This window comes from Barbus barbus (genome assembly GCF_936440315.1).
Source record: "Barbus barbus genome assembly, chromosome: 21".
NCBI lineage: Eukaryota > Metazoa > Chordata > Actinopteri > Cypriniformes > Cyprinidae > Barbus > Barbus barbus.
This window is the reverse complement of record NC_136749.1, coordinates 20,896,972-20,923,949: the sequence shown is the minus strand read 5'-3', so window position 1 is coordinate 20,923,949 and position 26,978 is coordinate 20,896,972. Positions and strand designations below refer to the sequence as shown.

General features: G+C 39.9%; 2 protein-coding genes across 4 annotated transcripts; both read right to left on the bottom strand.

Annotated features, from left to right (window-relative positions):
- Nucleotides 1-497: 497 nt before the first annotated feature.
- LOC306887565 (GPI mannosyltransferase 2-like) lies at nt 498-2,867 on the bottom strand. Of its 2 annotated transcripts, XM_079445398.1 has the most exons (4): nt 2,507-2,867; nt 1,316-2,304; nt 1,159-1,201; nt 504-1,074 (listed from the first exon to the last, which is right to left on the bottom strand). In XM_079445398.1, exons 1-4 carry the CDS (start codon nt 2,597-2,599, stop codon nt 775-777), a joined length of 1,425 nt encoding a protein of 474 aa, XP_079301524.1. In that variant the 5' UTR covers nt 2,600-2,867; the 3' UTR covers nt 504-774. The 2 variants fall into 2 exon arrangements, with proteins under 2 accessions (XP_079301523.1, XP_079301524.1); XM_079445397.1 differs by having other exon boundaries at nt 498-1,074; nt 1,159-2,304.
- Nucleotides 2,868-3,313: 446 nt separating this feature from the next.
- On the bottom strand, nt 3,314-26,297 carry LOC306887602 (AT-rich interactive domain-containing protein 1A-like). 2 transcript variants are annotated; one of them, XM_079445465.1, is made up of 20 exons: nt 25,153-26,297; nt 17,079-17,276; nt 15,022-15,639; nt 13,873-13,983; nt 12,253-12,460; nt 11,827-11,916; nt 11,559-11,729; nt 10,447-10,759; nt 10,156-10,304; nt 9,947-10,050; nt 9,631-9,840; nt 9,342-9,546; nt 8,643-8,775; nt 8,400-8,563; nt 8,173-8,314; nt 7,945-8,067; nt 7,754-7,850; nt 6,821-7,655; nt 6,592-6,722; nt 3,314-6,504 (listed from the first exon to the last, which is right to left on the bottom strand). In XM_079445465.1, the coding sequence occupies exons 1-20, from the start codon at nt 26,047-26,049 to the stop codon at nt 4,582-4,584; spliced, it is 6,822 nt and encodes a 2,273-aa protein (XP_079301591.1). In that variant the 5' UTR covers nt 26,050-26,297; the 3' UTR covers nt 3,314-4,581. The 2 variants fall into 2 exon arrangements, with proteins under 2 accessions (XP_079301591.1, XP_079301592.1); XM_079445466.1 differs by having other exon boundaries at nt 8,400-8,557.
- Nucleotides 26,298-26,978: the final 681 nt, after the last annotated feature.

Here is a 26,978-nt window from a genome sequence, read left to right as displayed (position 1 = left end):
GTAACTGGTCATCTATTCCTAAATAGGCTGAACATTTACCTGGGTAACTGAAGTTAAAGTAACAGTTTCTAAAATAATATTATACAATTATTTACAAGATCTTTTTCCGTTTTTGAAGATTCAATATTAATGAATTGCAGCTTTACAGTTGACAATAATGTATCTTTTGAACAGTCTTTGTTAACTATTAAATGTTTTTTGGCAAATTAAATAAAGCTGAAATTAAATAAAATAAATATTTGAAAAAAAAAGCTTAAACTTCATAAATTTGAAATATCATCTTGAGCATTAAAATTAAAGCTTATAAAAATTAAACTAAATAGGCATTTCTTTAAAAGATCATAATACAAATGTCAAAAGCACATAACATTACTAAAATTAAAAATGAAATATAAAAAAGCTAATTCAAACTATTATTAGCTATTAGAGTAAATACATAATACTAAATAACACTGGAACGATTGCAAACCGCTTATGACACTTTGGACCCACTAGATGGTGATATAACAATATCCTTTATATCCTATATATTTTTATAAAACATTTCAAACAAAATCAGCGTATAGCTTGGCTTCAGGAAGTTTCATTTGATAAGAGAAAAAAAAATACAGAAATAATTTTTAAATGTTCCAATAAATGTATTCAATACTTATTATACAAAAATATACTAGAAACTCTCTTATAACAAAACTAATTACATCAATATTTGTCAAACAGCATAATGTTATGCCACAGGAATGTTTAGAAAACTGAAACAAAATTCCCACAAAGTTATCAAGTCCATGGAAGGAAGTTACAGTGCAGAGCTAGACCTAAAAACCAATACGATATGAAATACCCCAGTATGCATCGTGTATAAATGGAGCAAGTCTGCCAGTGCATCAAGAGGTAAACAACTTTGTTATTTCTCCACAAGCCCACAAAACCAAAACCAGGTTTGTGATCCTTTTGCTGCTTTATTCGGTCTGATCTGAACAGCTTTTCATCTTGCAGCAGAGGCTCATACTGAAAAAGCAGGTGGGCACTGATCCAGTAGAGAACAGGTGAGGAGGAAGCAAGAAATCGTGTCAACACCTGAGAGGACATAATATAAAAAAGGCATGTTGAGCATATATACTACATATGTCATATGATAATAATCAATTATAAAAGTCTCACCTGCACATGCATGCAGAATATTCCAAATAGAAGCAGCACAGAACTGTGTACAATGTAAACAAACACTCTTGGGTTACAGAAACCATGAATTTTTCTGTCTTTTTCTCTGTCTCCCAACCCCAAATACATACAAAACACTGGGTTGGCCATTACGTACATATATGAGGCCACGAATCCTAGAGTTGCAGCAGGCAGCGCCAAGATAAAATTAGGTATCTGCTTCCACCGAAAGTATCGCAGGAAGCCCACATCCCAATAAACATCCTGTATGTACGAGTACAAAACTGGAATTCGCCATTGGCACCATCTTGGTGTTGGAGAAGCTGCATCAGCCACATGATATCCTTTGTCCCGAGCCAGATTAAGCAGCACAGGAGGAACCTGAGTAGCAGTCGGATGACAAAATGTTTGGTAGCCATAAAACTGAAACAAACAAAAAGGTATTGCCACGAGAGCTGCATAAAATGCTCCAGTGAGAACAAAACGAATAAGTTCCCAGACATAGTGATGATACTGAAAGCCCCCTGCTCCTCTGTTAAGAGCCCGTGCACGGCCAAGACCCAATTGCAAACTGAGGTACAGCAAAAATCCAGCATTCACAAGTCCATTGGCACGAGCACCAGTAGCAAACCCAAGCACAAGACAAGCTCCAAGTGTGAATCTGGTCTCTAGTAGCCAGAGGCCTGCAAAGGTAAGTGCTGCAAAGAGAGTCTCTGAATAGCCTGCAATCATAAAAACATTAGCTGGTGTCAGACAGTACATTAAGACTGCAACAAGGGCAAGTTTTCTGTCTTGCAGCACCAAATGACTCAGTCTGTATAGTACCACGGCACTTAGGACAAAGACAATGCTATTCCCTAAAGCTACAGCTAAAAGTAAACGGCCATACAATGTGAGAAATCCACACAAGGGCCACAGGACAGTGGCTGCCATCAATCGCAGGATGAGAGGAAACAATGGAAAGAATGCAAAGTTGTGTTCATATAAGTAGCCACGTTCTGCAATGAAGAGGAAATGCTCTGCATCCCAGTGACTAAGGCCACCAAATAATGCTTCAATGACAGGGTCGAGCAGGAGAGGGGTCTGTGATCGTGGAGGGCTGAAGGCATCTGCCACATGGTCGGGAATCACTGCATTCAGCACAGCCTTCAAAAGAGCACAAAATACAGTAATTTGGCATATGCCTTGTTTTCAGTTTGTGCGGTAGGTGACGGTGTCACTCTAATCTCAATTTTGCAAATACGGCCAGTACTGATTTTAAGGAGTTCTACGTGTCTATGGTAGGAAATTTTGTCAAAGTACAAATACATAAGTTTAGGCTATTTAGTTGTTTGTGTCAATTGCTTACCTGTAAAACAAGGGAAAGCAGTCGCGTGAACGTCGCAAACCGTACAACTGTCCACATGTCCTCATTTATATAAGTGTTTGACATATTTAACATACACTTTCTTGAACGAAAATAACAGTAGAAAATTTCCCTTTATAGAAAATAGCAATCATATTAACCCCAGTACGTTAGCAGAGACATCATTACAAAAAAAGCAGCCAAAGGGTGATATGCTTTCTTGAGGTTTGTAACAACTGCAAAGAGCAGCGTCCGCTCACGAATAATAAAACAATGAAAATTATATTCACGTTTTTCCAATTCATCGCATAAAGCCACTGAATAGAACGACAGAGCACTTCCGGCATGCAGTCTTACAAATGTCAAAATAAAAGCCCCAATATCTTAACCGGTATTACGAAATGTAAACCTACTTATAGGAATATATTCTATTCTATTACTTCTATATATCTATGTGGTCTGGATAATCAACACCATTTAAAACAGTTAGGTAATCAATTATTTCGATTTTATAAATGCCATTTTGCTTTACCTTCGTTGTCTCGGGAGACAAATATATTTGAATAAATCTTTTCATGGCCTTTTCAACTGATAAACATCTTTTTAGCGGACAAATATCATTGAGCACTAGTATAAGAGTAATGTTAAATCTTACAAATTGAGTTAATTTATAACATCCAAATTAAAATGCATAAAAAAAGTAAACATTCTGATTTGACCTTCCATTCATAATTACAGAATTCTATTGAGAGACTTCTATGATTTTTGTTTGTTTTTTAATTATATAAATGAAAATAATCACAAACATCTTACCAAGATTTAATGTACATTTATTCTTACCACGTGGAACATATAGTATAAAGATTTCATAGTGAATAAATGATATTCATTGAGCCAAAAAGGGAAAAAAACAAGGAATTTACATTAAGCTACATAGTCTGAAATACAAATATGCAGAATTCATATCACTGGAGAAAAAAATCTCAACTGTGTTTCTTCATCTAGAGTTATTTTGTTGTACCAGGAGATGAAATTAAAATATTTCAGTTGTTTGCTGCACTATGGAGGAACCGTGGAGGCCAAAAGATGGTTCAGTTTATATACCTAGGCATTTTGATGCAATAACCCAACTTGAGTGTCCGCTCTCATTCTTGATAGATAAAAAGGGATAAGAAGCAAGAGAGTGTGTGAAAGAGAGGGAGAGAAAGAGAGAAAAGGAGGTGAAAATGTACAACATCTTATATACAGTACAGCCTCGGCTGTATCTTAAGTTGAAAACCAGTCCTAGGAGGTGATTTCTTTATAGGGGTCAATTCATACAATCAAGGGTTAAAGAGAAGAGGTCAGGGTGTTGTACGTCCTTGATACTTTGGGGGGTATTCTCCTTACCAGCAAACTAATGGTTTAAAAACTGTTTAAAAACGAAGCCGACTGAGCCAACATTTTCCCCATGTGGAACAGTGCAGTACGTTTGCAGTGTTTACAGTTGTGGAGTACTATACAGAAAATGACAACTCATTTCTGCTGTACACGCATCCAGAAAGGTTGACCGTGTAGCATCAAAATACAACCACCAAACAATGAAGAGTCCACCTGTCAAAGTGAACAAGAGCTGTGTATTATTTGCACCCTCTTGGGGAGGACAAAGAGACAATTAACCCCAAAACTCACTGTAAACAAGACAGCAACTTTGGTAAATAGTTTGTTTTTTCAAGCTATTTATTTTATTCATTTATTTATTTTATTATAAAAAAGTACTTTCCCCTCAGACAAGGACACAAAAGTTGGGGTCCCTGTCCATGTCATCTAGTTGGCATCAGTGTTACAGTTTGTGTCAGTGTGTTGAGGCTCTGGTTCATGATCCACAGCAAATTCGTGACAACCTTCCCAAAGTGAGACGCAGAGAAAAGGGGGACCAGTGGGTGTAATATAAAAGGGCTTGCATAAATTAAAAAAACAAAACAAAAAAACAAGAAAGTCAATTTTCTCTGCTTTCAATCCCCACTCGCCAATGGGGAGGACAGGCAAGGGGGAAGTACGAATAACAGAGAAAGTGGAGCCAAAGCTCCGCACAGCTGTCATGACTGGCCTATCAAAAAGAGTACATCACAGATGACATGGGATACCAATGAGTTCATGAGCGGGGAGACAGAAAGGTCCAGTAGCCGCGATTCATACAGCGTAAACTCAGAGTGGTTCTCCTCCACCTTAGCGAGAGCGAGCAGAGCCCGAGCAGCCCGCCGCATCATGTCCACACTTGTTGGCTCAAAGTGTGATCCCTGCATGTGCAGTAGAGAACCCTGGCTCTGCTGGAACTGCGTAGCCGCTAAGCTGTCCTCCAAGAAGCCCAATAGATTCCCTACACTGGCCTTCTGTACTGCAATGGCACGGGCCGCCAGGCTGTCACCCTGTGCGAGATTGGCCAGCAGCACGACCGCCATCTCCCGACAAACAGGCACCTTTCGCTCTCCAACTAGACGCACAAGGTTACCAAACAGCTTCTCTAATCTATTAAAAGGTGGCGTCGCCAGAATGAGGTCCACATTGTTGTCCTGAATGCTGAGCTTACAGAGGGTCTCCAGGACTAGTCTCTGGGGGGACAAGGCGCCGTTAAGCCCGAGACTAGGGAAGGGGTCTTGGGCTTCCGCTGAAGGACAAACGGCCCAATGGAGCAAGCCATCCAGCAGAGGCAGGCAGATGCTCTCAGTGTAGACAGAGAAGTCAAGCTGGCCTGAGATGTTGGCAAGAGTGACCAAGCAATTTTCCCGCAGTACCTCCAAACAGTCCCACCACCACTCGTCTTTCTTGCTACAAAGACTCTCATCCACCTCCTCCTCTTTCTCGTAGGTTAAAGGCGCCTGCTTACGCTCTGGATGACGATGGTGGAGAAGCAACAGGCGGCCCAGCAGTAGCAATAGCCCTGGATGCTTTGACATCTCCGAGTCATTGCCCGGGATGAACGAGAGGCTGCGGACAATGTTGGAGACACAGATGCAGCGACGGGCAAGGGAGTCTTGCCAGTCTGAGAGAGTGACGAGAGGAGCTTCATCCTTGCTGTGTGGCTCATCTTCTAAAACGGCGATGGAGCGCTGACCCTGTAATGATGGGCTTGGAGGTGCTGGCCTAATGTTTGCTGAAGTTGTCGCCTCTGTTACTTGTTTCTCTTCATCTTTCTCTATGTGTGAAGTCCCCTCAGAGGCAGTTTCTAAGGAGTCAGCAGGTCTGTCGTCCCTCATATCTGAAATTCCATTGGTCACTTTCTCAGTAGATGACTCTGGAGAGGGCTGCCGGTCCACTTTTTTCCCATTCTCTTCACTGGATGTGGGCAGCGAGGGTGCCTGGCTGTCCTTCTGAGCTCCTCTCTTCCTGTCAGGGACCTGCGCAGGAAGACACTTCCGATGGTGCAACAGATCCATCTTGCTTTCAAAGTGGGTCTGAATGTGTTCTGTTGTATCACCTCCACCGATACTCCAGTGCAGGAGGCCGCTGTCAAATTCCTGCAACCGACCAAGCTTATTTGAGCAGTCCACCACAAATGGATCCTTTTTTCTCACAATCTTCAAGGGAAGCTTATCAAACTTGCTAGCCTGTTTGGGCTTCTCTTGAGTAACAGCCAACTCGAGACATGGTGGCTCTGAAGTCTTGGATTCTGCAGATGACTCTCCTTCAGTCCCTTGGCAATCTTCTTTCTTCACAGAGTCTTCAAGTGTCCTTGGCTTTTCTTCCTGCTTTATCTGGAGAGGTCCTTGTGCCATGTGTTGTTCCTGATGTTTTGACCTGTGCATTTCCTCTCCTTCATCTTCCTCCTCTGTTTCTCCATCTTCCTCCATGCCCTCAAGCAATGCCTCATCATCCACAATGTTTTCATCTTTTTTGAGCACACTGGGATCTAAAAGAGCTCTTTGTCCTGGATCCCCAACTTCATATTCCCTCAGAATCCCAAAGATCTCAATGAGGCAACGGCGGAAATACTCTACGATTAGTTCCAGGAAACCAGGGAGCTTTAAAAGAAAATATTAATACATTACTTAGAATGAAACTTAAGTAATTGCAATAAACATTTTTGTAATTTTCCAAAAATTACTCACCTGTACAAGGTTGAAATTTGAAATACTGTTGTCATCATATAACAAGATGTTGATGGTGTCTAAAGCCCATGTACTCTCCGCCAACAGTCCCGATTTAAGAGACATCATGACTCTCCATGCTTCTGGAGTGCCTACAAAAAGTAGTACAGTTATCTTTCTGTACCTCTCAGGACTGAGCTTGATAAATAACCAAAATGTAATTTACTACAAAACAATAATTTACTCATACCTATTTCTTTCATGGTAAGACGCCTACGTGATTTGAGAACTGGTGATGTTGCCTCTATGGAACCTGGAGGGAAGGATAGGTCTCTTCTCATCATTGGAGGCTGTACTGAGGGAGGTACAATGTGAGATGCAGGCACTGGAGGTCCCGCCTTCTGCATTTTGATATTGCTGGGCATGTAGGTTGATTTGCTGGGGGAAGTCCTGCTTTCCATAGGCCGAGGCATGGGCGTGGGGCTTGACCCCTGTGGAATGTGGTTTTGCATGGTTTGGGGAGACTGGTAATTTGACTGCAAGGGTCTGCTCAATGGTGGACCTGCCCCACTAGGGCCATATGGGGGTTGTCGTGGCCCAGGCCACTGGCCCTCATGATTCATGCGTGGTTCAGATGGCATCATGTCTTCAGATCGATTTATTGCAGGGTAGCCAGGGCCTTGACTGGGACCAGTAGGAGGTCCCTGACGGTTAGGGTAACTGGGGTAGCCCATATCACCTCGGCCCTGCCACATGCCACCTTGAGGACCGTCAGGACCAGACTGCATTGGACTGCCCATCATTTGAGGAGGCATGGAACCCTGGGAGTTTGGGCCCGTACTTGCTTGCATCCGATCTCTTCCAAAGGGGAAAGGGAACTGATTCTGGGGACCAGGTGGACGACGGTCCGAGGCAGGGTAGGAACTGTTGTACTGGTTATACATTTCCTGACCACTTGAGGGACCACTAGGGGGAGCCTGCGGCAGTGGCTGTGGCTGCGGAGCGTTGTATGGCCCACTGAACATCTCACCGTCATGATGCCGTTTAGCAGGTGGGTAACCACCATCACCTGGTCTTTTGTAGTTCTAAAGGCAACAAATTACATTTAAAATATGTGAAAAGGCTTTCAGTATCATTTAGTCATATAGAAAACATCAGATCGTTTTATTAACCGCTTTCTTACCGATTGTTGTTGCGGGTACATTCCAGGCTGCTGACTCGGATAGGAGCCACCAGGAGGCGCACCCTGACCAGGATACTGATTACTATAGGACTCATGCCTGCACAGAGAACCATATGCAAGAGAAATGAGAACTAGATATAGCAGATATACAAATACAATCTCCATAAAAATGAACTAATTAGTGGACTGACCGCTGTTGCTGTGGAGGATAACGATTTGGTGAGTACATCCCAGATTCGGCATTGGAAGTCATCATATTTGGCTGTGGCACTCCAGGCCCCATGCTGCCTTCTGGGCCCATCCCGGACTCTGGTCTACGCAACACAACACAGGAGAGGTTCAAGGTTCATTGCATCATTTACATAACACCAATGAAAGTAAAGGAATTAGCTTCTTCCCAAAGCAAAGTTTCAATGTACCTCCTGTCATAGCCGGGGCCATATGGATACTGATGCCGCTGCCCCATGGGCATGTTTCCCATAGGGCCTGGTGGTCCCCTGTTGTACTGATCACCGAGACTGCTGTTGGGACCCTGCCCACCAGGAATAAACTGTTCTCCAACTAGGGCCACAAGCACACAGCTCATTACACCAGGTAGCTTATAATGAACTATAATGGACTAGGATTACATGACTACAATACAAACCTTTTCGCATACCACTGAAGTGATCTTTATTGGGTTCATAGGGTCCCATGCGTCCAGGCATCTCTGGGGTGCTCATGCCTGATTGGTAGCCAGAGTTGGGCGTCATAGTGTTTCTCCGAGAGAAGTCGCTATCAGCAAATGGATCTTGCAGGTTCACACTGCTCCTAAGAAACAGGGCAGGTAAGGAGTGGTTCACACTCAAATAACGCAAACAGTACTGCAAGACAATTGAGAAAATCTCACCTGCCACTTGGCATTGGGGGCATCTGGCTGTGTGGGGTGGAGGCAGGAGTAGGGGGCTTCAAGTCTCCGCTTTCTGCCATGGAGCTGCTGGTGGACTGTGGCGTCTGGGGCCCCTGAAGAGAGCCAGATCCAGCTGTTCCATGCCAAAAAAAAAAAAAAAAAAAAAAAAAAAGATAGGAAACATTATACTTTTATGTTCCTTATATTTACATGCAAGTACTACAACATCATTAGTACCACAAGCCAATTTCTTGGGCAGTTAAAGTGTAATGAAACGAGTTCTCATGAATAATGCAGAGAAATGCTCAGAATCTAAATGACATACACACATACTCTCCAATCTGCAATCTGTAAAGATCTGCAAAAATGTGTTTAAGGGTTTCATGGCCCCTTAAAGTTCACTTGTGACTTCTGCAACTGGTCATTAGAGATATTGCAATGATTCATATGTTCACACATTTATCATGTTATTATAATGTATCTTTCTTATGCCCATTTCATATGTGCTTCTAAATAAAGAGCTTAAATTGCACATACAGTATTAATTCATAAACATATGATGATGATGCTTCAATAACTGAAGTTTTTTTATCTTAAAAAATATAAACAAGACCATTATTTTATGTTCCTTACTTAATTTTAGAATAGGTTTTTTGTTGCAGCAGTTAAATTGTTAAGATCCAAGACGCCAGAACTCACCTGGGGAGGGAGGCTGAATCTTGGCCTGGTTCTTTTTGCTATCTACAGACATAATGTCAGGTGGTGGGTCTTCGCCACGCTCGATCTTACATTCAAAAGCATACAGACATTGAATGTACTGCTTTTTCAGAGAGCTGGCAGCACTGCTGGAGGTCCCCACGTTCAGATTTGTGGCCAGCTCCCTCCATTTTTTGTTCTTATTAACCTGCAATTACAAGGATGCCAAAGGATATAAGCAAACCTTCAACCTTCAACATTATCTTAATGTGTATGGACAACTTGAATATACCTGTGTAAGACCTCCAATCTCCTTGACAGACACGTAGAGGCGGAAGAGATCAAGGGGCTTGCGTCCCACAGCCGGCAGGTTACTCATGCCCATGGCTTTTTCTTCTATGAAAGCCAAGTAACGGTCTACCCACATCTTTCTTTCTGGCTCTGGGCCTAGCTCATACAACCGAGTGATCTTCTCATTGGTTGTTGTGGAGGAATTTGACTTCTAGGCAGACGCAGTTTATATAAAAGGAATTACACAGGAAGTGCAACAAAGGATGACTGATTTCTGCTGTAAAGACATTACACTTTTATCTAAGTGTTAAGCAAACCTTGGATTTTGATTCTGTCTTGGGCGTCCCCTCAACTTTGTTATTAATTTTCTGGGCTTGGTTAAGTTTCCCATCCATACCAAAGTCCGGACCAGGGGACATGCCTAAGAGAAAAACTGATACATTAACCATGATCGTGACCTGGCAGGTAAAAATGACTTTTTTTTCGTACCATACAAAACAGTTTTTTTTTTTTTTTTTTATCTTACCACTAGTGTTGTTAGCCATGTTACCACCCATAGGGTAGGGCGAACCCTGGGTATTCATAATTCCAGGCATGTTGTTCATGGAAGGGCCATATGAAGGTCCTGAGCCCATCATCCCGGGACCAGGAGACATATTGGTGTAACCTGGTAGCCTAGGAGGCAAAACGCATTTAACGTCAAACTACCTGACTGGATCCAGTTTGTACTCAAAAAGGAGACAAGGCTAACAAATCAGACATTTGTTACAGAACAATGATAATGCATAACTTCAGTTGTATTTCAGCTCTTGTGTACCTGTTGTGTATTGAGTTGGCGGGTCCGTGCTGCATTGATGCGGCATCCTGTGCCTTTCTGTTGAGGCCTGGAGGTGGGCACATCCCGGTTCCCACTTGAGGGGGCATGTTGCCCATATTAGGACCCATATTGGGACTCATGTTGGGGCCATAGGGACGTGCACCCATCTGTCCATGAGGCATCCTTCCAGCCGGCATGCCAGCAAACATTGGCGCTCCTCCTTGTCCAGACATAGGGTTCATGGATCCGCCCATGCCAGGGCCTGGGTAATTGGCATTAGGCATGCCACTGTAACCAGGCTGCCTGGGGTAACCTGAAGAGGAAGACAGGAAGTTCTAATTTGATACAATGTTTCCACAATTGCAAAAAAAGTACAGTACAGTTAAATGCATGCATTGGAATGCAAAACAAACCATTATAATGCTATATCAATAATAGTTGTACAATGACAATATTAAAGCAGTTGTACAATGACAATATTAAAGCAGTTAAGTTAATCAAAACACCATATTGCTTATGCTGCATCTTTCTGTAGAGAGAAATAAAACATTTAATAAGAAATCTTATCCAATGCTACAATTTGGGAATGAAACAAAGTCTGAACACAACAGTATTAACAATTAGCATTGGCCGAATGTGTTGGGGTATGGTTGCCTCATTGGTGGGCTTGTTAAGAGACTTCCAGGCCCTTGAGTGTTTTAGCAGCATGTAGCGCTGCTGTAACCCACAGTCACTGTAGCTGCTCAACTGACGTGAGCCATGCTACGTCAACTTCCTTTTTTTCACTGACGCTAAAAATAACCAGACTGTGATCCACTGGTCGCACAGAGAGAAAAAGAGGGAGAGTGAGAAGGATTTGGAAGGACAGCAAGAAGAGAAAGAGAACACTTGTTCTAGGGACAAGTGTTGCGAATTAGCTTTGGCTATAAGCACTATGGTACGTGCATGGGATGACTGTTGTTTCAGTTCCATCTATGTTTATTGTATCTGTCCCTAACAAATAAAATAAAAATAAATAAATAAAAGCCCAATATCTGCACCTCCACTACAATAACTTCTCTCAACAAGGGACTTATTTTTCTTAATTGTAACAAGTCGCTGTTACCCCTTACCCTGTGGGCCATATTGACCACCTTGAGGCCCATAGTTTGCCATAGAGTTGTTCTGCTGATAAGGGACCATTCCAGCATGCACCTGGCCTCCAGATGACTGACGAGGAGACAACGCAGAGCTAGACTGTGGAGACCCATAGGGTGCCATCTGAGGGTTTCTCTGAATATATCCTATATAATAATATAATGTGTTGATACAATAAATAAAAAGAGAGCATTTGGATGGAAAACAATTCCTGTCTTTTTCAAATTATGCAGACCGAGTTACCTCTTTCTGGACCCATGCCAGGTTGATTCATTGAAGGGTGCATCATCCCATCAGACTGTCCACTCGAAGGGCAGGGAGGCATCTGGTTCCCTAAAAATGAGAAATTCCAATGTGGTTAAAAAAACGAAATTAATAAATTGTAAAAAATAAATCACATTCTATAACTTGAACAAGATTTTTTTTTATACATTTTAAATTTTAAGTGTTTCAAGCACTCCACCATCTTCCATTAGTAAGGATAAACTGGTAGTCAAACCACAAACTCATGTCATTTGCTCAAAAAAAAGAAAAGAAAAATTTGCAATTGGTGCCACAAAATATTCTTAATATTTAATGTGTGTAACGATTCCAAACCATCTTCCTGATGATTGTCCCATAGAGTGGCATGAACACATTTCAAAATAACTTAAGGTGTACTAGCCCTACCAGGCATCGTGGCAGGGGACAGTGGCCCAGAACGAGATGCTGAGGCACTGGCAGGAGAGCCCACCGGGGGAGAAGTGTGAGGGGAGAAGGGTGACTGTGCTGGATTGCTCTGTTCTCCTTGACTGCTGGATACTCCAGATGTGCTGACACCAGGGCTCAAAGCGCCCTCCGTACCAGTAGGCAGGTCATCGATTGAACCGGATAGGTCCTAAGCAAAGAGAACCATAGAGAGAAGGTCAGAAAAATCTAAGATGGAAGTCGTAATGTAACAGAAGTAGCGACAGATCTTTTCCTCTGATTTTTTGGAAAAGGAAGAAAAAAAAAAATTGTAGGGCGGAAACCATCCAATGATGGTTCATTAGATGAATGGCAGATCTGAAATGTGAGCTCCGGTTTAAGCAGACTAAATGGTTGGAGTCTGGCAAGTGTCACCAGAGAGAAGTCTCATTTCACTGAAAGGTTGAGTTATGATGTTAAGATTCAAAAAATAATAATTTTGAAAAATGAATCTGTCACAGTAAGACCAATAACATTCATTTAGAAAATGCATGTTATTTCCATTTCATGCACTGCAAATATGAACGTGCTTGGGGAAAAAATAATCTGTGTGTTCCCATAGAAAAACAAAAACATAACTAGAAGAGAAAAAACTAGAAATAAAAAAAATAAAAAAAAAAAAACAGGCTCAGCTGGTGTTATCATTTGGTATTCCAGCATTTCTGCTAGGGATTTAAAAATGAAGCCATCTCAAAGAACTAATTTCACAGAAATGAAAGAATATTGCTAAAAAATAAATCCACATTCGGAAACACTAGTATGTCTTGTAGGCTCTGGATAAGGTTTGTTGCTTAATTGTTAGGCCAAGGCAAGATAGATATTCTGTACTGAAAATAAGCCCAAGGACTCGCTCACAAAACATTTTTTTAAATCAGCAGCACAATATCAAAATTTTATTATACCACAAAAACTTTTCTTCTTCTTTAGAATAAATCTCCCAGTGACAGCTTCTTCCACTCGGCAACAATGAACTCGGTCACAGTTTTTTTTTCCCTCTCCGGGACACACACGCTCAAGTGCTCTCGTACACATACAATCACACAGCCAGAGGCTGCTGGCCTTATTTATCTCATCTAGGAGGGGGAAAAAAGTGAGATCACAGCGTCCCTGAGGTTGCCATAGTTACGGCAGTCGGCTGCACGTGTGCCGAGTCAGCGCAGCTGGGTGTCTCTCCATGTGTCCTTTTCAGACACAGTCTCGCATAACACAGTCAAATGCAATTAAATCTTGGAGACAGAGAAGCAGAATTCACATGTAGTAGAGTACAGAAAAAAGGTAGAGAGAGAACCGACAGCATATATTTCCGTGACAGACCACATGAAGTTCTTCATTTATCAACAACCCCAAAGGTCCTACATAATCACTCCAGAGATAAAGGTGCAGCTGAGGCTGAATTATGCTCTTATCTTCAAGCTAATTACCTCAAAATAAAAGTCAACATAAAATAGAGCGTTTGACTGAAACAACTTGATTGCGCATTCGTGAATGTCAAATTCACAATGCATCTTTAAATGCGGTTGGACGCAGTCAACAGCTTGTGTGAAATGAAAGTGTCAGACTCACTGGTAGACTGCAGGGTCTGCCCTGCATGTCCTCTGAGCTGCTCTTCGATGCCAGAGGAGGACCGGAGGGGGGAGCGCTGGACTGGGAGCTAAAAGACTCCTGGGAAATCTCCTGTGGGGGGGAGAAAGGCATCCCAGGTCAGTCAAAGTTGGTATTTAGGACAGTGGACGCATATATAGATGCTTCTGCTTACAAATATTACATGCTGGGTTTAGGTCAGTTTCACTGTTAGTAATACAAGTTTCTGTTTTTTTACTTAAGAATAACCAGTTACAATACTGCTTTTATTACCGTACGAGTCTGTAAATGTGGTGGCACTGTGAAATGAAATGCATTCCAGACTTCAAATAAATGCAAAAGCAGTCATCCAATTTAGTTCCAACACACAAAGTGAATATTAAACATGCTATTAACATCCCACCTTTAAATTTGCATTATGTTCAGAAATAAACGGGGTTAAAAACACCATCCAGCACAGAAAATGTATACATTTACATTGTTATTCGGCAGATACTTAACACTTTACAACAAGATTACATTTGTTAACATTAGTTACTGCATTAGGTTTAAGCTAACAATGAACAACCATTTCATTTTTTTTTAACCTAGATTAAGTGAATTCATAAATGTACTATTATTCACGGTTAATTAATGTTCCATAATACACTATTATTATTAGAAGAAAATAAGACATTACTGTGGAGTCAGATTTTTTTGTTTTAAAACAAAGTCTCCTCTAGCCTCTAATATTTAAAACAGTTAAATATTTTTACAATTCACAATAACTGTGTTCTGTATTGCTTTCCATTGTCTTTATTTTAAAATGCAATTAATTCCAGTGATCAAAAAGCTACATTTTCATCAGCAATTTTCATTACTCCAGTCTTCAGTGTCACATGATCCTTGAAAAATTATTCTAATATGCTAATGCTGATTAACATTACCCAATGATAATAAATTGTTAATCATTGTTAATTACTGACACTTAATGCATTAACTACATTTTGTTGCAAAGCATTACCTATACTTTAGAACTGTTGCTCGAGGGCACCGTGGTGACAGTCGATCTCAGTAACTCTCACTTTCATTATCTCATTTTCATCCATCCTGAACCACCACTTTCATACGAAAGCCAAAAGCTTAAGTTACCTGAGGAGGAGGAGGAAAACGCTGATATGGCGATTGTTGCTGCTGCTGCTGCTGTTGTTGTTGTGGGGGATTCTGGGAGTACGATGAGGGCTGTCCCTGCGGCATCTGTCCGTGTCCCGCGGGCGGCTGAGAAGCAGGTGTGGGCGTCTGCGGTGGCTGCTGTGATGTTGGCGGTGGCTGCTGCTGTTGTTGGGGACCTTGAGCAGGAGGGTAACTGGGTTGGGATGCAGGAGGAGCCTGGGAGCTCCCCTGCTGCGAGGGCTGGGACTGAGGCACCTGTTGCTGTGGATAGGGAGACTGGCTGGCCTGGGGTGGCGCCGAGGACTGCGAGTACGGGGACTGCGACGGGCCCGGCGAAGGGCCGGTCATCTGCCCCTGTGGCTGCTGGGGCATGTGGGGTTGTTGGTAAGGAGGGCCAGCCTGTCCATGTGGGCCAGCTGACTGGGGGCCATGAGGTTGCTGTGAATAAGGTCCCTGACCTCCTGGTTGTCCAGGGGAAGGCCCGGGGTATGGCGACTGCTGCTGGCCCGAGTGAGGCCCTTGACCGTGCTGGCCATAATAGGGCTGCTGCCCCTGCTGCACATAACCCCCTGGTCCCTGCTGTCCATATGATGGCATCTGTGCAAACAAGTAGGATGGCACTAAAGATCATTATACTTATGGTATTTCCCACACTGATTTATATCACATGGGTAAATATACAAAAAGACAAGTTCTTTTTATTGACATGCAATAGACAAGGCTCCCACTTCCTTTGACAAATTAATTTGTGATACTGACGCGGTTTTTCCTGTTCATTACTGTACAGCTGCTTTGAAGCAATATGTGTTGTATTTAGCTTTATAAAAGTAGACTTCTTGAATTTCCATTACTTTTCCAGTTCGTTCTTGATTAAAGGATGAAAATTCATAGTTTAAAATTGCTACTTTTAAAAAATGTACAAAATGTTATCAGTAAGAAAGTAAAATCGTCTTTAAAACCGTGCATTGCTGAAGGTTTTTAGCACTCAGCGTTAATAGAAAACTGATATTTCAACATCAGAAATTTCCATGACTCTTCCAAGCACTGAAAATTACAATTTTAGAATTCCATGTTATTGTTAATATGAGTTTACATAAATATTTAATATTAAAACTAGGACAGAAAGTTTATTGCTAAAAGAGATCAGATGGGTTTTATTTATAACCTGTACACAGCACAACAACATTTTATCCTTCCTATTCCCTAAATAACAAGACAAGGATAAAATGTAGTTATTGTACCAGAAAGTGTGACCTTGTCCAGCATCACATTTGTAATTATGTATTAAGGCTAGGAATGGCTAAGATCCCATGATACCTGGGACACAATATGCTACACGTTGCTATTTTTGCCAAGCTTTGTAACACCAAACAGTATGATACACTGTGATTTAACCCAAAAATTAAAGTCCCAAAAATCTTTTTACTTCAAATTAATATAATTCTGAAATTTAAACATAAGATATTGAGGTAATATTTGGTGCATAATGACATTGTAAAACAACGTTGAATTTAAGGTATCAAACATTTTTTTTATAGAATTACAGGTTAAGGTCAAAGATAATAATGATCTTACAGTAATAGCACATCTTGAATTGTTAACAATAATAATTTATTATTACTATTGCATTTTCTTCATTCATCAGTGTTAATATTCCTTTTTAATTTGACTGCAATTTTGTGTTGAACTATTAGCAACCCGACTTTATACAAAAGGTTGTTTTTTTTACCTTGAACCTTCTTCCTTGAAAACAGTGTCTGTGTATCTATTCTATTTAAAATCTTAAAAAGCATTCTACAGTGTACTTAAAAAAATAACAAAACAAAAAAACAGATGTCAGCACTAAAAGAACACTGCAAAACAACTGAGTATTTTCCCCCTACCTCTGATCAAATGAAAAAACACATCGCAATAGGTAAAAAAAAAAAAAGCATTATTAGCTTCACAACTTATAACCAGGATATTCACTCATTTAACTACAACAGTGCAGCATATTAAAACCGTGAACCCTTAAACCACTGAGAAAGATCACTGACCTGCTGGCCGTACTGCATACGTCCTTGCATGCCCATAGGGTATCTCTGAGGGCCAGGGGGCCCATAGCCCTGGCCTGGGTAAGCAGGCCCCTGCTGGGGCCCCGCAGGAGGCCCTTGATGGGGCTGCTGGGCATAAGGCCCGCCCGACCCATAAGGCTGACCACGCATTTTCCCCATTTGATCCATGGAGCCTGGAGTCTGTGGAACGAGAGTGACAAAGTGGTTTGAGCAAAGGTATCTCACAGATAATGACAGAAAAGCATAAACTGAGTTTCACACAAAGACATCTACAAAGCTTTTTAAAAACTCAAGGACACATTTTCCAAAACCATTAAATCAAACCATTATTCTGTATTACTGCACTCCCACACTTGAGAATTTGATTTTAAAAAGCCAGGGTGGAAATGAAAGAATAGCAAGGACAGAATAAAAATGTAAGAAACCACAAGAGAAGAAGAGAGAGAGAACAGCCAGAGGGGGGAAACTACAGTGGAAAAAGGAGAAGGAAAAAGAGAGACAGCAAATAACCCTCTGCTGCCGATTCCCACGGTTATTAACCTGACCGTTACCTTGCTCAGCCTTAGTTAAGGAAGTCAACAGTGCTATATATAACTCATTTCAAATGGAGGGCAGTCTGCCGAATATTTAACACATCCCAGCTGTAGCTCTGCTTGAGCCTCGGCCAAGCCAGCTTTTCCTTTTTTCGGAAAAAGACGGCAATCTTGGCACCGAATGAATGACACAGGGCTTAATGACACGAGGGAAGAGGTCCAGCTTGACTTGCAATGAGATGAACACTGGAAAATAGAAGTCCAAGATAATGTCACGTAAATATTGGAGTTGGAATACAAGTCATTTTGTTGTAAACTAACAAATAACAACCGCACAAACACTGATGGACAACAAAATACAGCAAGTTTCCAGCATTCGATTCTGATATTTGCAGAACATGGCACTACATTAATTGCATCAGCTTATGGAGTCTTTCGCATAGACAATCTGACTGATTCAAACATAGGTCTGTATTTTTAAATTTCAAGTGTTAGTAAGCCAAGTCTTTATTTTCCTTTTAGAAGCTCTTCATTACCCACAAGCGATGACAATCCTATTGCATGCACATGCAGTTGATAATATTTTGTTATGTGTCCTTAGCAGGGCTCTAGACTCAATTCTTCCCACTGGTCGCACTTGTGCGACTAACTTTCTCAGTTGGTTGCACGAGCACATCATTTTAGGGCTGCCACTAACGACTATTTTTATTTCGATTAATCTATCGACTAATTTATCGATTGATCGGTTAATCTAAACGATTAATGTCCCACAAAAAAAAAAATCAACAATTTTACTTAATATTTTATTAAACCAAATGAAATCCAAATTTCTATGAAATCCTTTTTTTACAGCAAAAGTAAAGCGCAACAGAGTGCAAGAAGCAAGCGTCTATCTCATAGTCCCAATCACTGAAATCAAAGTTCAGTATTAGTGCAAGAATGACAACATGTCCACGTGTTCTAGTCTACTAATACTAAAATTATAATCAAAAAACACTTTGTAAAGGAGTATTTACTAGAAATATTATTTACCAGAATTTATTTAGGTGAAAAATGTAAATGTGCAGTAAAAAATTTTTTTAATATAAAATCAATTAATTGGAGATGCTTTTGATTATTCAAATTTAATGGAACCATTAAAATGGAATCCAGAAAATAATGGAAAACAGAATTTGGTACAGATAAAACTGTAAAACTTAATTAGACAGGCTTTTTGATTAATAAAATGTCATTTAACCATTAAAACAGAGTATAGAAAAATTTAAATGGAAAAAAAATGAATTTGTAAATAAAACGGATTTCATAGGGCCCTATAATTATAATCATTTTATTTTTTTTGGTAATAAAAATAGAAGTGAACAATAGCTTTTAAAATGACTTAAAATTATATAATTATATAATTATATATATATATATATATATATATATATATATATATATATATATATATATATATATATATATATATATATATATATATATATATATATATATATATATATATATATATATATATATATATATACACACACACACATACACACATACATATATACACATACATATATAATTTTAAGTCATTTTAAAAGCTATATATATATATATATATATAAAATAGCAATGATGCAATATCAAAAGCAAGAAATCATATGGATTACGCATTACAACAAAGGCCTGCAGGGGCGCCAATGGCCTGATGATTATTTTTACACATTACTGCGCGATCTAATCCTTGTTTAATATTGACCAAGCACCATTTAATTCAAATGTCCACTTAATCTTTAACATTTGGCCATTTCTTTAGGACAGCAATGCTATAGCCACTGTGATTAAATGAATATGTGGATATCAAAACGTGTAAACTCAGAGTGAGGGTTTGAGCTTTTATGTTGAAATCACCATGTATTCTCCTGTTTGTGTAGATTTATAAATGATTTACATTTACATTTATTCATTTAGCTGACGCTTTTATCCAAAGCGACTTACAATTGCTATACATATCAGAGGTCGCACGCCTCTGGAGCAACTAGGGGTTAAGTGTCTTGCTCAGGGACACATTGGTGTCTCACAGTGGATTCGAACCCGGGTCTCTCACACCAAAGGCATGCGTCTTATCCACTGCGCCATCACCACCCATTTACCTTACAAATCTGATGATAACAGTTCCTGCTGAGCTACTGTGAACGGAGCCGCTGTGAGATTCACGCACTTAACCTACACACATGTAAATAATTAAAGAGCATATACTGTGTGAACTGCATCGCATATAATTATTTATTTAAATCATAGCTTTTGTGAATTCACAATTATGCTTAATTATTTTTAAATGGGTTTAATATATCATGCAGCCTTGGAAAATAGTTTAATGTGTTTTATGGATTCTCGTCCGTGAAATTTTTTATTTATTTATTTGATACAAAATATGATTAATCAATGCACGCTGATGAACTTTTATCATAGTTTATAGTTCTATGGTGACGAAAGTGTTCAACATTCAACCCGTTCTTTTTTATCAGTATTATTTGTGATTTAAATTTTGTGAACAGGAATTCCTTTTTTTGTGCGCTTTCACTTTCAAATTCGCAATCTTGGTATCACGTTTTACAAGAAAAGATAATTGTCTGTTTTGCTTATATCTATACACCTTTCACTTTAAGACAAACAAAAGATGGATTTTTTTAAAAGATGCATTGTTATTCTTAATTAAAAAGCACAACAACAATAAAACAGTAGGTTACAATGACTATCTAGCTTATATAACATTAACAAAAACGAATAAGACGAGGCATGGCATAGGACACATCACATGCTGTATTATGTGGCGAGCATAAAGTATAAAGTATAAACCAGGCTCTACCCACAAAGCGCCTCTCTTCACGTGATCAGTGAAATCTCTGCAGCGCGCGCTGTATGAAGCAGATGCTTTGGAGCAGCGCAGACCATGCACTCGCACAAGTGTGACCACATCAAATTTTTAGTCGCACACTCTCAAAAAATGGTCGCAGTCTAGAGCCCTGCTTAGACATTTATTTTCACTGTATTAAACATTTTTAAATGTTAATTGATTTAACATCATTATACTGGCTGCACTGCAATGAGTCTGCATCCTGTTCTCCTCCAGGTTAAAAATGAATGCAATTTAAATACTTGTGTTGCATTCAAGTACAGTATTTCATACTAGTAACATACTTGCATTTCAACAATTACTTGATGTACTTGAGAACAAAACTGGCTCACAGAAAAAAAATAATTTTAATATAATTCCCCTCCATGTACATTCAAAAACAAAAACGCTCTGAAACATGAAATACTAAGTATACTATCATACATATTGTCCACTGTTGTTTCATGATTGTAAAAGCTATTCAACATGAAATCCTGAAGGTCAGCTTAATACATTTACCAAGCAGCCAAATGAACTCCTCTCCAGCGTTCACCTACACAAAATATCTGAATTCAGTTCAAAATTTTGGGGTCAGTAAGATGCGTTTTTGAAAAATTAATACGTGTATTCATCAAGGATGCATTAAACTGACCACAAGTGGCAGTAAAGGCATTTACGTTACAAACGTTTCTATATAAATGCTTAAAGATTTCCATTCATCGAAGAACCCTCAAAAATGCTTCATAGTTTCCACAAATATAGTAAGTTTCACAACTGTTTTTAACTGTTTAAGCAGCAAATCAACATACTAGAATGATTTCTGAAGGATCATGTGACTCTGAAGACTGAAGTGACAGCTGCTGAAAGTTTTTTAAACATAAAAATATATAAAAACAGAAAGCAATCATGATAAATGTTTAATGTAATAATATTTGTATTACTTTTTTAACTGTATGAGTAAGCATAAAACTTATATCATCATATTACATTAAGTGAAAATATATGGTTGGGTGATATGTTGAATATTATCTAAAATAAAATAATGCAACTTTGTGAATATGGTGATGACATTAACAAGCTTTTTAATTAGCCACTTTCCTCAAGAGTATGTCATTAAACATGATCCTTTTTGTAACTGCAAATATGAGAGTTATGAAAGATGTTTTAAAGGTGTCTCTGATATTTTATATATAAAACATAATCAGAAGCCTGAAAAAGCAAGATATATTTAGCGACATTACCCAGATACTGTTATACACTATAAAATGGCAATATTTATTTTGAATATCATGCTGCTGGTATATGATTATTATGTCAGGTGATAATCTTTACTTTAAAATATCTTTAAGTTCATTAAGCAATGGATGAATCATTGTTATATTAAAGTGATCTTTTGATGTAATTATTGTAAATTCTGTGATAAGCAACACAACTTTAATCAAACACCATAAATGCAATTGGAAAGTGCACATATTCAGATCACTTTCAAGTCTCACATTCATATGACAAAGTCCTTCTTGCCATCTTTGTATCTGATGACAAAACAAAACTCATTTTGCTTTTAAAATGTCAAATGACAATGTACAAATGATGCATTCGTGCATATTCTGGCTGCCTATTCAAGTGTTACATTGACATATGAAATCCATGTTGATATAAAGTGTTAAACTGACAGAGGCAAAACTAGGAACCAAATTGAAGACATTCAAATGTCAGTCAACTCTTTCAAATGACCCTTTGTTTAGTCTTTTTTTTTTATGTATGTATCATTTTGTCTAGTCAGACTGTGGAAAAATGGATCGGCACAATCATCCGTTCTTCACAGATGGGCACTGACTCAAACATGACCAAAGCTTAAACATCATTATTGAATGACACAACATTAAATTATAACAAAACAAGAAAGCACACCGTGTTATCCTATCCTCTTTGGACCAGTGAATCCTCCTCTACGATGTCGGTCTAATATCTAGGAGGCTCGTTTAGAATCTGGCTTGAGTTCAAACCTTGAAAGGAGGTCTACGGCTGTAAACGCTCTAAAGTGTGAAATGACTGAGGGCAAGCTGCTCTTGACATTTTCCAGTGTCCGAATGGAAAAATAAAATAAATAAAAGCAGCACATGGCTAATCTGCATAAGATAAAGTGAGGGCTCCCTTGGCAGGAGAGGCTGCTGCACGAGCGTTGTGATTGGCCATGGGGGATGGGGTGGACACCAGAAGACTGAAGGCAGGACGGCATTAGATGCTGCAGTAAGCATAACTCTGTCTGAGATTAAATAAAACATAATAAGAGAAAGTTCAAAACTATATCCAAATTAATCTATTAAGCTAATATAATTAATAACCAAGAAGTTCTGTACAAAAACTAAAAGACCTACATTACTTTTTGGAGTCGGTAAGTTTTTTTAATTAATACTATTATTTAGCAACAGAAAGTACTTTTATAGTGTCATGAAAAAAATCTAATAAAAATCTGCTGCTCATAGCTTCCCCATCCAAAAAACAATCTCACAATTTCCATAAAAATATTACTGTTTTCAACAATAATAAAAAGAAATGTTTCTTGAGCACCATATCAGCATATTAGATTGATTTCTGAAGGATCATGTGACACTAAAGACTGAAGTAATGACTGCTAAAAATTCAGCTTTGCCATCACAGGAATAAATCACTTTTTAACATTAAAGTAATAATAATACATACATATATATTAAAAACATTCAACTGACTCCAAACTTTTGAATGGTATAGTGTTTTAGCTAGGATTGGGATTGCTTGTGTCACATGGTTTGAAAACCCAATCAACACATTTTAATGATGATACCGGACATATATGGGCCCAACAATATTGCAGATCTTCACTGCCAAACTCACATATCATACTTCAGTTTGACAAGAACTTCCCTTATAAAGAGACATTTTTCCAAAAAAATAAATAAATTTAAAAGTGAGCATAGAGATCCTAATCTTGTTAACAAAAAGGAATAATGCTCAAATTTTAAGAAAGAGGCAGAAAAACAGGTTGAGATTCTGGTATAAAAGCTGTTTTTTCACAGGTTCTCATTTCACAATCTCATATTGTTATTAATAAAGAAAATTTGAAAACAAAAATAAATACAAATAAACAGAAATTCTAGGCCGAAAGGAAAACTTCCAAACCGAGTTTCAATCCCCTTATCAGATGCACAGCGACAAAACTGAAGCACATGTAGCCCCAACCTAGTATGATAAACTAAGTTAACTGTGGTAAACAGATGTTGTTCAACCTTGAAATTACACTTAAAAGTGTTTGGACATATCCAAGACAAACAATCATGATAGGCACCACATGAACAAGCATTTAGCATTCAGAGAATGACCAGACAGGAAACCGTGCACAACATCATACTGTAAACAACTGGCATGAATTAAAGAGAATTCAAAAAGATTTTCTCGCTCAATATCCAACAGACTAGAGAAATAAGACACAGACTATTCAAGTGTCTTCAATAACCGAAACTTCAAAAATGCACTAAAGATTGCCAGTCGATGAGTGACTTGAAACCAGTTTCCAATCACAAATTTTGTTATTGACATTCTTTGAATAAAATCTGCAAACATGTGTATTTTATTGCCCTGTGTCCATAAATCCTTTATATATTATTTGCATATATAATGCATGTTAAAACATCAACTGACAACATTCTGTCAGTGTCTGACTATAACCCCTCACTTATTGAATTAATAGACTCCTATTTCTCGAATATGTAGAATTCATCTTAAAAGCATAAGCCAATGTTTATTTTATATTTACACAATACACTACTGAAAGAGTGAGGGAGGTGAGCAACATGAACTAATCAGCAAGTGTTTCAGTGTTACATCATATGCAATTATAAATGGCCAAGAGCACAGGATGCAGAGCCAATCAGATCTCAGCGAGCATGTCAACCCAAGACCCAATCTGCACTTACTCAAATCACTGAGCTTGTGTTTACAAGCAGCGCACACAGACCATTCAGCTGAGTCCACGCTTTAAAAACGAAGCTTTTCCTCATCAAATGTACTAGTAACATCCCTTTAAAACGTGCTTAAATACATTTTAGACCAAAATGAGGATAATCAGCACGTGTTTCTCTACTGTAGAAGTGTTGACACTCACGTATCGGTTTACACAAGACGGGTTTTCCACATGAAATATCCGCTAATCTTGTGTTAATCACGCTCCTAATTAACATCAGAACTGACAAACGACACACCAACCGGCTAAATATCGCATATTAGATAAATATGCATAACATTAAGGCACATATAAAAAACACAGAAAGGCCTATGAGGGAAAAGCTAAATGCGTTGAAGCCTTCTTGGTGGAGAATCAGCCTGAGCTAAATACGCATCTTCAATCGGAGATCTACCTTCAACTCCAGCAATAATAGGCAACAGTTTTCATCTCACAACACAAGTCCAGCCACGAAGCTTGCGGCTTTTGGAAAGTTACGTTATTAGCAGTAAAGGCATGAGCTGCTATGGAAAACCAAGCAGGCAGCCATTTTATAGTCTCTTGCTCAGACAATAGCTAGCACAGTGTTTCAACCACTCATATGACTCGAGCACAGCGAGAGAGAGGCCGTTTTCAAAGGCAATAGGGTTGTAATTTTACCTGGTTTCTTCCCAGGGGCTGCCCGGTACTTCCAGGACTCATGGGTGACGGGTGATGGGTCCTTTGTTGCCAACCCGGATGGCCCCCACCGAACTGCCCGCCGCTGCTGCCTATATCTGCTGGTCCCTTAGCACCGTCCTGACCGCTGTAGTCACTCGGCGGGTAATTCGGGTAACCCCGGGTACCGCTCGGTGAGGTGAGGAGCTGGTTTAGAGTCGGGGTGGATGTAGGCTGCGGGTTTCCCATGTTATACCGCTGATTGCTGTAAGATGCAGCCGCTGCTGGCTGCTGCTTGGCTGGCTGCCCCCCTACCGCCTGGGCTTGAGGAGCGCTGCGCGGAGAGTTCATGCCGTAGCCCTGGCCCGGGTACGGGCTTCGGTTCCCGAACGGACTGTAGCTGTTGTACTGGTGGTTCGGGAAGCCGTGATCGTGGGAGTTGGGCTGATAGGGGTCCATCATGCTGCTCGACAGCGCGCCTGGCCCCGCTGCAGCTGCCATGCCAGGGCTTTGTTGTCCGCCATGTTGATGAAAAGGGGCCCGGCCGTAGTGGTGCGCGTAGTTATAGGAAGCGGGTTGAAACCCGGGCGCGTGATGGTGTACCATCCCAGGGTGATTGTTCCCCTCCGGCCCGGTGTTTTCATTTTGATTATTGTTCACCCTCGTCGGATTCACGTTGCCGTTTTTCATCTCCGACTCCCCTCCTCCCCCAGCATTTCCCACATCGGCCCGGTCCTGCAGTTCCCCTCGAGCCGGAGATCCGCTCTCGAGTCCCGGTTCCTTATTTTCCTGCTGCTTCTCCCCCGGTACCGACTCCTCCTTTGGGTCTCGATCCGGTTTTTTCAGCTCGGAAGGCGGGCTGGTGTTGAGAGAGGTAGCGCTGGCGACCTGAGCGGCCATGATCCCCCCCCTCTCCCTCTCGGCGAGTCGGTCACAATCAAACGAGAAACATTGAATGTAAATACAATAGTTTTACAACAATTTACCCGTGTCCCGACTCATCCCCACCCCTTACGCCGGACCGAATCCGGACTCCACCGTCGGCTCCGTTTTTTAGACTCTTTCGCACCGAGTTCCCGGGAAATTAAATTTAACCGACACGGAATTTGTGGGGGTTCTGTCGCAGAAGTAGACTACAGCCGAGGAACGGATCACACCAGCACGAGGCTCACTGAGATACAGCCATTTTACCGAGGTGCGCTGAGAGCAGTAAAACATGGCTCGGACTCTCCTCGGAGTGCGGAACGGATTCAGAGAAGGGGGCAGGGTAGAGGGGGGTGTTAAATTGACGTTGCATAACTACAGAGTTGAAAACTGCTCCTCGAACAGATTTTGGTGGGAAAACTGTGGCTGGAGTGAACTGAATGAAAGCATATAGCCAGACATTACGATTGCGTTAGTTGCATGCAGTCTCTCCATGAAGTAAGCTTGTCTTACTGGTTTTGCTGTTGCACTGCTTATAAAATACCAAAGTCTGCAAACACACACACCTACTTTGCTTTCAACCCTAAAATGGGCTGACAGAAAAATGGATAGACAACATATTTTAGGCCTATATAAATATAATATAAAAAAATATAAATATAAATTCTGTTTTGTATGTGTATGTAGGCCTATGCCTGGTTGATTTTTGACTTGCCTGGTTAAATAAATGTTAATGAATGCATCTAAAATCCCATGGTTTAGGTAATAAAAAACAATGCAAAATTGATATCATGACATGCATTTTGACCATATGTGTGTGTAGAGAATAAAGATAGGATAATAAAATACATTTTTGTAATATCTTATAGCTTATATATTAAACGAAGAATAATAAATATCTTTTC